The 11,725-nt window shown below is 39.9% G+C and overlaps 1 protein-coding gene and 1 long non-coding RNA gene across 2 annotated transcripts; both read left to right on the top strand.

The window, feature by feature from the left end:
- The first annotated feature begins 1,679 nt into the window (after window positions 1–1,679).
- On the top strand, window positions 1,680–3,380 carry LOC120435834. Its single transcript, XR_005609956.1, has 3 exons — window positions 1,680–1,925; window positions 2,638–2,806; window positions 2,946–3,380. It is a non-coding gene; the product is annotated as an uncharacterized LOC120435834 (long non-coding RNA).
- A 4,999-nt stretch (window positions 3,381–8,379) lies between these two features.
- Window positions 8,380–11,079, top strand: LOC120435744 (uncharacterized protein PF11_0207-like). The gene is made up of 2 exons (XM_039605808.1): window positions 8,380–8,684; window positions 8,872–11,079. The coding sequence occupies exon 2, from the start codon at window positions 9,622–9,624 to the stop codon at window positions 11,077–11,079; it is 1,458 nt and encodes a 485-aa protein (XP_039461742.1). The 5' UTR covers window positions 8,380–8,684; window positions 8,872–9,621.
- Window positions 11,080–11,725: the final 646 nt, after the last annotated feature.

The raw sequence follows: 11,725 nt of genomic DNA, 5'->3' as shown, positions 1-11,725 counted from the left end.
ACTAACTCTTTTATGCTACGTCCACACCTACACAGGTATTTTTGAAAACGCAGCTGTGTCCTCCACACGTAAACGGCGTTTCGAATCACCGAAAACTGAGAATTTGTAAAACTCATTTTTTTGCGTTTACGTGTGGATGAGGAATACAGAGTTCGTCACGCAACGTCAAGGGTATGTGCCTTTTTTCACGTCATGCTGTGCGCCACGTAATTGTTTACATGAGATGAATTGTAGAATGGCGATAAAATACTGTTACTGTTAATCTGACTATCTTCAGGTTTTACACACTTACATATACACATGGAGTTGCTGTCCCTTCATTTAGAAAGGCAGAGGTGTGACAGTGTAATTATTTTACGTGCAGTTGTTTTTTACCTGTGTAATAATATTCAACATTGCTATCAATACACTTTTCAAAAAATGCCTTTCTGTGCAAAATGGGTTTAAAAACATAAACAACTGTGGGATACTGTTTGTCCATGATTTAGACAGGGGGAACAAATCATGGCAGGATCAGCCTATTATTATTTGTATCCCACTGTAACTTTACTGTATAAAGAGCTAACATCTCCAAAATGTCAGGAGTAGTTAGTTATTATAACAAGTGTTTGTGAACTAAAAATCAAGAATGTGGGATACTGTTTGTCCGTGATTTGAAGAGCCCAGCATGTGCTCCCGACGAAGGGAAAACCAATTATGCAGGGGAGACCTACCTTGGCATTTGTGCAGGTGAAACCAAAGGGAAGATATGCTTCACCATATTTTCTAGTCTTTGGCTTAGAATGAAGTTGGTTTGGAAACATATTCAGCTATGCTTCATCTCCTGCTTTGCGTTTGTGTGGGCGCCTTGTGCTAGCAGTGTCCAAGCGTTTTTTGATTTTTTTCCCTTTTGGGCCCCACACTTTGGGAAGCTCTGATCTGACATATTTTACTGTGTTTTAATTTACCACCCTCCTGGTCCTGCAGGTGCATTGCTCTCCGATTTTACAGAATTTTTATCTTCAATTGTTAAACTTTTGTATTTTTTTAATTAACTTTTTAATTAATTTTTACTAATTGGGGATTTTACATTCTGTCCTGTGATGGCTTTTGTTTTTGTCACGGCTGGAGTAGCAGTTGTGTGGTGTAGTAAGAAAAGGATCCAAAATGCAGGTACTGGCTTGGGTGCGAGTGAGTGTTTATTTGTAATGAAAGTGAAGTACAAAACAGGAAATAAGGAACAGGGAGCAACCAAACCCTAAACTGGGAAAACTAATAAACAAACCTGAAAACATGAGGACATGCAGGTAAAGGAGAACAGAGAGACGCGAGGAATACCAAAATACACAGAGTAAAGCAGACGACGCGACAAGGAACACAGGCAGACACACACTATAAATGCACACGAGGTAATGAGGGAATGACACACAGGAGGGGAGCACAGTTGAACCAAATTCACAAGACGAGACACAGACCTACACTGTAAAAACGATAACTAGTAATTGTTGATTTGAGTAAAGTTTTCAAATTAAACTGACTTAGAAATAAAACTTTCCATTTACAACCTAAAATAGCTTGTCTGCCCAACAAATTTCTTCCATTGTTGTCCTAACTAAGATTTTCTAGCGAGCATAACAAAGATTATCAACTTTTGAGTAGATTTTTGAGTCGAGTTGGGAACCGTGGAAACCCGTGGTGACTGGCACACGTCGTGGTCTGAATAAGTTTGAACTAGACCAAACGAGTCTGAGCAGACTGTGTGATAGTGGTTTGTCGATGTGTTCTGAACTGAAAACCTGCTAAGAAACTTTGAACAAACGTGGCCAAAGTTGGATGAAAATTACAATTTTTCGACCATTACGGATTTTACCTGGTCTGAAGTTGGAGTGTATTATTTGACCATTTTTTGGACAGGTGCGGGAGCTGCCGGCCATTTGCCCTAGCAGGTAAGCTAACGACATCTGTTATTAGGATTTTCTACAAGCGCTAGGCTGCATCCTCCTGAGGACCCAGGAGGGTGGAACGAGTAAAGCACTGAAAAAAGCCAAACAATAACATATTTAAGTCATCTAAGGGACTTATATATCATGTTTAAGCTAGCGAAGGACCGCGGGGGTTGAAAATGATATGCCAGGAGTTCGCTGTTCTCGCTGCTCTAGCGAGCCTTGAATCCCAGCTAGCTATCGAAGCTGGTGGTAACAGACGTCTCCAAAAACGTAGAAGCATTTTGCAAAAATGTGTTGTCTTAATAAACTGAGCAGATATTTGAAATTTACACAGCTACATTCTCGCCTGAAAATACCTTAAAAGTTTACTTTGTGACCCAGAAAGAGTAATAAGAGTAATATTAAAACTAAGTGGCTGCCGCCATTGTTTGAAACTAGAATCGGCTGGGCAGCTATGAATTCTGGCATAGGGTGGGCCACGAAGGATACACCTGACCTATCCTTCAAAGCTGTGGAAAGTATTGTATTGTTTTGAGAGCCTTTTTGTTGGTGGAGTATTGATTTTATGTACAATTCCACGGGTAGACGCGATCTGTACGGTCCGACTTTGCACATGCGCAGTAAGGATCGGGGAGTCCGATCCGTAACATTTTTCTCGTTTTTTTTCTACATTATATTGAAATGTTTCATTATTGCAAACATTTTCTCTCAGGCGGAGAGAGGTCGTGGAGTGTCAGCCTATGGTATCTGAGGTCCAGGAGAGATGACCTGCGCTGTTTTCCTCTGAGGAGGTAAGACTGTCCTAATTTATTTATAATTTAATTATTATTCAAATTGGGCATGATTTATACTTATATTGAAGCAGTACGGTATTTGCTGGGGTAATGCATTGGCTAACTTTATTATCTTGTGCTACCACTCCAGTCAAGGCCCTTGCCAGTGTTATATTGAAATCCTTACCCTGAACATTTCTGCCAGTACAAGAGTCCCCATGCTAAATCGAAATTGTGAAACAGAAAGGCAATCTCATAATTTTGACTTAGCATGTATTTTTTTTCTTTTTGTGCTAGAAATAGGACTTCTATAGCCTGAGATTGTTAGGGAAAGAATACTAAGGCAGGTCACAGAATCTGATTGGTCACAGATTTTGGTGCAACTTAGAACATAATATGTATTTTCATATTGATACTGGGTTTTGTGGGGGGTGTTTCTATTCCTGTGCAAAAGACGTATTCATGAGAGATTTTTGAAGTAGGTTTTGCAGTTGATAACACAGTCAGGCATATAACATGGTGCAGACTGTCCAAGACAGCTACCCAGGAATTTTCTGTGCTGAATAAATGACAATATTTTGGTGAATGTATTGTTTAGATATCTGAAAATTTCATCGGATCACAAGCAAAGACCTCCTGGGGACCTTCAATGCATCCCTTGACAAAGTTGTGCCTGGCCTGCTGAAACTGTACTGGTCTAAGAAGGAGCTCTTGGTGAGGAGATGGAAGACCTCCTGGATAAACTTGATGAACAGGTGAGTGAAGTGCTCCTTTATCTGACATTTTTAGAAGAGAGTATACTTTTCTCTTAACAGAAACTGAAAAGATGTTGGCTTCAAACAAAACACATCAGTGGATATGTCAGTAAAAATGAATGTCATGAGTCATTGCTTTGTTCTTATTTGGCAGTATTTTATTTAATTTGTAAAACGAAAGTAAAATTGTTAACATGGTGTTGTTGTTGTTTTTTTGGGGTTGTACGCTTTTGCGTGTTGCTGGGTCTGACCTGTGCTTTACTTTCATTACTATGAGAGTTCTGATTTTGCATTGTGTATAGTACACCATGTTACTTCACTAATTGAAATTCTTGTTTTCCACTGAATACTCTTTAGACATCCAACACTGTGTCCAACGGGCACTGAGAGGCCTGCCCATTTTCCTCAAGAGAAGATGCAACAGAGGTTTTCCTGAAGTGCTTAGTAAGTACAAAAAAAAGTAATGCAAGTAAAACTAATTGCTATGAGATGTTTTTAAAGGATGAGTTTATCCAAAATGGAAATGTACACTTTCTCAGTGCAGTCCAGATAATTTTATAGTGGGCATTGCAGTTGTCATAACTCTCACTCCTTTTTTTTCTGCTGAGCAGCAGCTGGGCATTGTTAGTGGTTGTTCCATAGCAGAAAATATTTTTGTACAAAACTCACAAGGTGGCATTAATTAAAAGAAAATAAGCTTTTTCTTCTTAAAACCTCCATGGGTCAAACGACCAGCATGGTATAGAGGTTAAAGTTAAAATCTTTAGAAATTTGTTTTGTCTTTAGTTTTTCTTAGCTTTCAATAATTCATATTTTACTTTTCTTCAGGACACTGACATTTTGGAACCAGTGTTGAACGGTGCATTGCCATCCTCACCATCCTCACCATCCTACAAGATGACGATGCTGATACGTCTGTGCGAGAACATGGAGTTGTGTTGGAAGGGGACATTGTGCTACATAACATTCCAGATCTCTCTACTGCCCTGGCACACCTCTTTGGCCTTCTGTATGCCCTCAAGATTGATTATCCAAAGCAGATGAGTTTTACCTTTGAAGCAATTCAGGCCATCTTATTTTGGCCTGGTCGGACAATATGAAGGTGAAGTGGATAAATCATTATTCGAAATGTAAATTTTAGTCAGATGAATCTGTATTGTTGAGAATATATGGTGAAAATTTGTCTTGTAGTATTTTAAAAGATTTGTTATAGTGTTAGTTTCCTCTTCATTGATGGTAACATTTACTTTTAACTTTTAACTTCCATAGTTCATCATAGTAAGCCTGTGTAAAATGTCAATGTCTGGGTGCATAGGCAATCGTTTGTGGCACTACCCTATTTAATGTGCAATAGTTATGTTCAGCTTTTACAAGACGGTCAGGGTGTGTGTGCATGAATTATTAAGTTGCTGGACACTTTTCTTTTTTGGTTCTGGACTCTGGAATTTTAACGTCTCTGCTGGGGTGCTCAAAGCACCCAAAAGAAACTGGCAACACGTTTTTGTTTGTTTGTTATTTCTTTTCTTTCTTTCTTTTTGTTTTTTTTAACAGAAATTCACCCTACTACCCATGACATTCTGAAATGTACTGAAAAGACTGTTGAACAAAATAAATAAGCTTTTAGATAACATTGAATTGTGCTTTGTTTTATTCTATATCTATTTATTAAGTGTTTTTTCAAGTATAATAACAACATACATTTTCCTTTGTTTATATAGGTAAATTTTCAACTCACTGGAGTAAGAATTGTATGATTACTCAACAAGAATATCTGTGTTTGGTGAAGGCAGAAATACATGGCATTGAAACCAGAATTTCTTCGTTAGACTTCCAGGATTATCCTAATTAGGTGAACAAGAAGATCCAAGTTGGCAGAACTTGTAAATCTTAGTTGAGTCAACAACAGTTGGCGAAAGTTGAGAAAACTCAAAAATCTCTTGCATCATGTTGCCTTGAAATTTTACGTTTTCTCAACATTTTCTTTTTTACAGTGTACAAAGTAAAGCAGGAAACTCACAGACTGTTTACAACACAAAACTCGGGGACAGGAACAGAGCACAGAGGGAAGACACAGGGTAGGGATAATAAGACACAAGAACCAAACCTAAAGAATTAATACAAAATCACAGTAAACTAGAAAATAATAACAATAAACTCAAAGCGCAGGGTCACTGCCCCAGGATCATGACAGTTTTCTCTGCTCAGTGGCACCAATGATATCTCCCTTTGTACCACTTAAGAAAGCTTCTCTGCGCATAAATGAATCAATTCCAAAATCAAAAAGAGACTGTTGGTGTGGTGTGGCTCTGAAGTGGTTTACCTCATGTCCTTCTGGCAGAATGGTCAGTATTTTGTAAACCAGATCATGTCAGACTCCAAAAGCCCTCTGTGTGGGGTACCACAAGGTTCGGTCTTGGGACCTATTCTCTTTCTTTTGTATATTTTCGACATAGGCCAAATAATTAGGCAATTTTTATAAGTTTGCTGTCATTTCTCTGCTGATGATATTTAGCTCTACTGTTCTTTGTGTCTACAGTTCTTTTTTTGAATATTTAAAGTTGTCCTCATTGATAAACAGTTTTAGTAGTATCAAACAGTGGCTCTCTGACAACTACTTCCAGGTGAACTCTGATAAGACAGAAACCCTAATAATTGCCCCTGAGAATTGAATAAATGAAATTAAGCAATACCTTGGTGTATTGGACTCCTCTGTCAAACCATACCTCATAAACCTTGGTATGAATTTTGATTCAGCCATGTCACCGGAGAGCCATTCTTGTGAATTAATCAGAAACATTTTTTTTTTTTTTTTTTAAAGAAAAATATTTCTAAGCTTCGAATTCTTGTGTCAACAACTGAACTGGAGATGATTATTCATGCCTTTATTTCATCATGTCTTGAATATGGTAGCAGCCTTTTTACGTGAATAAATAAAAAGGATATCGACCACCTTCAGTTGGTACTGAATGCTGCTGATAGATATTAACCAACACACGAAAGAGAAAGCGCATTACTTCAGTTTTAATCTGTTTACACTAGCAATCGGTTCATACAATTCATTTTAAAATTGTAGCCCTTACTTTTAGAGCCCTGCGTGGTTAAGCCCCAGCCTATATTTCTGACCTTCTAGAACCATACACCATTCAGTCTGACAGCCCCGATGTCAGCTTCGACCTCCTTAACATCCGCTCGCTTACAAGCAAGGGACATCTCATCCGGGATCTCCTCACTGACCATAAGTTTGGCTTTTTCTGTTTGAATGAGACGTGGCAACAGCCTAGGGCTGGGCGATATGACCCAAAATTCATATCTCGATATTTTTTAGCTAGATGGCGATATACAATATATATCTCGATATTTTTTTTAAAGCAATAAAGTAAGAACAAACAGAGAGTTCTTAGTCAAAGCTGTGTTCCAGATGTCACACAGGCACTTTTATTAACATACAGCGCAGATGTACATGAAGAAATTACTCAAAAATAAATTATGAGCATTTATTAAATAATAATGCTCCATAAATAAAAGAAAACAATGTTGTTTTTGTGCATAACAAAAAGCTCACAATTGCACAGTCAAAATGTAAACTAAAAGACGCTGAGCATAATAACAAAGACAGATTTCACAGCTGCTTTATTCCAAAGTTCTACTGCGTGACTGACAGCCTGGAGTTTGAAATCCGCTTCATAACCGTGTCTCTTAACAGGTGCCATTTATGGTCCTTATACACACACAATACGGTAATATTACGTTGAAGCAAAGTACGTATCACTCTGCGAGGCTCCTGACTACGGTAGCTGTAATGCTCTGACAGTCCATCAAGTGGTGCAGCTCTGTAGCTTACCCAAGTCGTACTAAAACATTTTTTGACAGATTGCTGAGCGCCGTGTACCACATAAAATCGGTCATCAAGCACAACCAGAATTCATACATAAGGCGCACTGTCGATTTTTGAGAAAATGAAAGGATTTTAGGCCGTGCAGCCCCTGTGGGCTGCATGGCTTGTTAACATGTTGACGCCATCCAGCCCCACACACGGGCGATCCGCGGTAACTCGTTAACAGAGATTTGCCCCGTTAACGAGTTACTTGCTCCTGACGAAGGCGGTCGCACTTTCCTCCTCTCCTCCTCCTCTCCCTTAGCTTCCCTGCTTAGCCTCTTATGTCCTTGTCTAGTTTCGTGTTTTTTGTATTACTTTTCCCTGGAACACTCTCTCACAGTCTGTTTTCTAAAACCTAAAAGAGGAATTATGGATTTGATCAACTGGTCCCTAAATGTAATTGACACCCTTTTCTCAACAAGATGTCTGGGCTCGGGTGAGCCTAAGTGCTGAAGATATCTACCTATTCGGAACCATGATAACAGGGTTCTTGCTGATCGGAGCTGGCTTGGCCCTGACTTATCGAAGAATTAAGAAAGCGGAACCGGCTGTTCAAACCCCCACAAGGCTGCCTGCTGGGATTGAAACGATGGACGAGGCGTGAGTTTCTCAAAATGGGCTCATTGAGTGCAGCATGGATAAGATCTTGGAGAAGCTTACGGCTGCCGTGAATACTCAGAATAAGATCTCTGAGTGCAAACTGGATTACATCTTGGAGGGGCTCGCTCGAAATAACACCTCTGAGCGCAAATTGGATCACATCTTGGAGAAGCTCACTGTGGTCGTGAGTTCTCAGAATCGGCTCTTTGAGCACAAGAATGACAACATCACGGAGCGTAAGTTTGATAACATCATGGAGAAGCTCACGGCTCTCCAACAGGAGATTGAGAGACCAGTGTTGGACTGTTAGAACAACTTTGAAATTCACAGGAGTTGTTTGCACTAAAGTAAAAACCACCATCACTTCATGCGGATACCCTTTCGGCGCCAGCTGCGGTCTCAAGGCTGGAGCTGAACAACAACACCCTGATAACGACTGTAACTGTCCCTGAGACAGTTAAAATAAAGTTGTTTATTTCATATGTTTCTGTGATAGAGAGATGCTTAATAATTACAAATTAAGTTGATAAAAGTGTAAAATTGATTAAAAAACATGTCTAAAATATGTGACAAAATATGGGTTTGTAAAGTGCTGTAAAGTTTGTATGAGGTAGAGTTTGTAATGGTCACATGACCAGAGTTTGGTTGAGAGCGCAACCGTGGCACGGTGAAGCTAGCATGGATACAGAGCTACAGATGCATCTACAGTCGCAACGTTAATGTCATTCTGCATGTGGTCCAAGAGGCGCACACGGTATGGTTTCATGTATAATGTTTGTATAATGTTGCATACGTGTTCTACACTTGTAATGAGAGGACATTTTTGTGATATACATTATTGTGCATTTTTTCTGTTCTGCTTGCACAAGACTGTTTATGGACAATGATATGAGAGACTGATAAGCTCAAACAGTTATGTTGTAAACTTTGTGTTTCTTCAGTTTTCACGGTGTCTGAAGACAATAAGAGTGAGAGAGAGAGAGAGAGAAATAAATTTCCGAAGACATCAGTATGATGCGTGGCCATTCTTTGTTGGACCCCTGTAGTTACAGTGAAAACGTACCGCCAACGTGGCTGGAAGTTCGACGTTAGAAGCAATGTATGTTCCAGAATAAGAAAAGAAGAAACGTTCTTGACGGCGCAGTGTGTGTGGTTCGAGAACACAGTGGAAAAGAGGCTTGCAAACTTAAAAAGAGGAAACACCATTATTGGCGCTTTGGACGGCAACGACCACGACTTCACCAATAGAGGGCGACATTGACCATCATAAACTACAGCTCTGCAACTCTCTGCCGCTGCACACAGCAAAAACTGTATAATCCCTGGCGGCCTTCAAGGAAAAGATAACGGCTCTGCAGTCAGCGTCAGGTTGGGCTGTGATATATGCACAACTGTTAGTAAAGTTTGGAGAGGTCTATTAAAATAATAATTTATTTTGTATGAGAAATGTTTTGAGTTAAAGGTAACCAACCTGTCATTATAGCCAAACTGTTCCCTTTTATTTTACAAGTGGTGTTGTTTAAAGTGTTCTAATAATGTTTAAGAGTTCAACTTAAAAGAAGACTAACAAGGGGTGTAGTTAAGCAAACTGTTGCAAGAATCAGATTGTATTGAGAATTATATGTTTGCCAGGATCGCATGTACATATAGCAACAACTTGTTTATGCAGCAGGTTTGGTGAAACATGTACAATGTCAGTAAACACAGAAAAATCACATATTGAAGAATGCAGAGAACAAATTGATTCCCTTAAGGGAGAGCTGAGTAGATTGAATGAACAATTGAAATTACAGACTGATGATGTTGAAAGGGAGAAATTGGAGTTACTCATAGGTGATATTCATGCTAAAATAGAAATCAAGCAGAAGCCTGCCTCTAATACTTCAAGACTAGAGCCCAGGAAATCCTCAAGGGAGCGAAAGTTAACGCCCAAAATGCTAGAACTTAAGCAACAAGAGTTTTCTCAGAAGGAGAGTAAATTTATCAAACTATATGAAAACTGGAAAGAACAAGTTAAAGCTACACGTTCCAAACTTAAAGAAGAGTGCTCTGACCAGGAATTAGCTGACATGATGGATACTGTCGAAGGGCTGGAGACACAAGTGAAAAATACATACGAAGATATAAGATCGCAGTCAGCCCCTTCTACTGAGACTAGAAGAAAAATTGATTCCTGCACAGCAGTTACAGCGGACTTGATGAGAATACTTAAAGTACGTATGAGTGAAGTGGGGCAAGAAGAGTTTGATGCTAAGGCAGAAAATGCGAGACTTCACATGGTGCTAGACAGAGAATATGCTCAGTCAATATTTGGGACTACAATCTCCCGACCTTCTGTACGTAGCTACCGCTCAAGCTGTTTATCGGAGCAGCAAAGCATCAATGCAAAAAGGGCAGAGTGTGCTGCACAGCTTGCCGCGAAGCAGGCCGAGATAGAGATGGAGGAGGCTATTGCTACACAAAGGCAAGAGCTTAAAAGACTAGAAAATCAGCGAGATCTTCAGGTAATAACTGCAAAGCTAAAGGCTTATTCTCAAGCAGATTCAAGTGAAGCCTGTGGAGAAGACAAAAGCGCACACAGTGAGGTAGTCAGTTGTCCTCCATTAGCTCCTGAAGAAATCATACCAGAGCAAAACTACAAGAATAATAACAATGAACAACCAAACAATACTAACAATGAGTCATTGTTAATGCAAGCCTTGCATGACACAATGGTCCTCACCAGACTTCCTGCACCTGAGCCCCCAGTCTTCTCAGGGGACCCACTTAAGTTCTTAGAGTGGAGCACTAGTTTCAAAGCTTTGATAGAACGGCGATGCACAAATCCAGCTGACAGGTTGTTCTACCTATGCAAATACATCAGTGGAGAAGCACGGTCTGTATTGGAGGGAAGCTTTTACAGAAAAGATGATGAAGCATATGACCAAGCTTGGGAAGCTTTGAATGCTCGGTATGGCCACCCCTTTGTAATTCAGCGTGCATTTAGGGAAAAACTGAACAACTGGCCAAAGATTGGTTCAAGAGAGTCGCTTAAACTGAGACAGTTCAGTGATTTTCTGACAGCCTGCAGCAATGCTATGCCATACATCAAAGAACTGCAGGTGTTAAATGACTGTGAAGAGAATCAAAATTGCTCCAAAACTTCCTGACTGGGTGACTTCTTGTTGGAATCGTCATGTCACAGTGCAGTTACGGCAAACAGAAGAATATCCAAGCTTCAAACAATTCGCTGACTTTGTTGCACAAGAAGCGGAAGTTGCATGCAATCCCGTAACATCATTTCATGCCTTGAAACACACTGAAGAAAGGTCAGCTAGAGACATAAAGCGTCCAAGGGCTAATGCATACATCACAAATGTGAAAGCATCGGACAGAACAACCACAGGATACAGCGGAGTGGAGAACAATTCAAATGAGGCTGATATAGAAAGAAAAGCACATGCTTTGCCATCAAACTCAGTCACATGTATTTGCTGTGGAGAAAGCCATTCTATTCACAAATGCCAGACCTTTGTTAAAATGTCCGTGGAGAACAAGAGAAAGTTCATACTCGACAATAACCTGTGCTTTGGCTGTCTCAGAAGAGGACACAATTCAAAAGACTGTAAGCGCAAGGCGACTTGTGGGGTTTGTAAAAAACATCATCCAACAGCTCTTCACGAAGACCGTCCAACGACTGCAGTGAACACACCATCACATATAGAATGCAGGCAGAAGAAAACATCTCTGCACTTTCTTGTTGCATGGACAGAGGAGATGGTGGGAGCACATCCATGATAGTCCCTGTGTGGGTTT

Source organism: Oreochromis aureus, linkage group 22 (genome assembly GCF_013358895.1).
Source record: "Oreochromis aureus strain Israel breed Guangdong linkage group 22, ZZ_aureus, whole genome shotgun sequence".
NCBI classification, from domain to species: Eukaryota; Metazoa; Chordata; class Actinopteri; order Cichliformes; family Cichlidae; genus Oreochromis; species Oreochromis aureus.
Note: the sequence above shows the minus strand (reverse complement) of the source record. Positions and strands in the feature narration are given on the sequence as shown.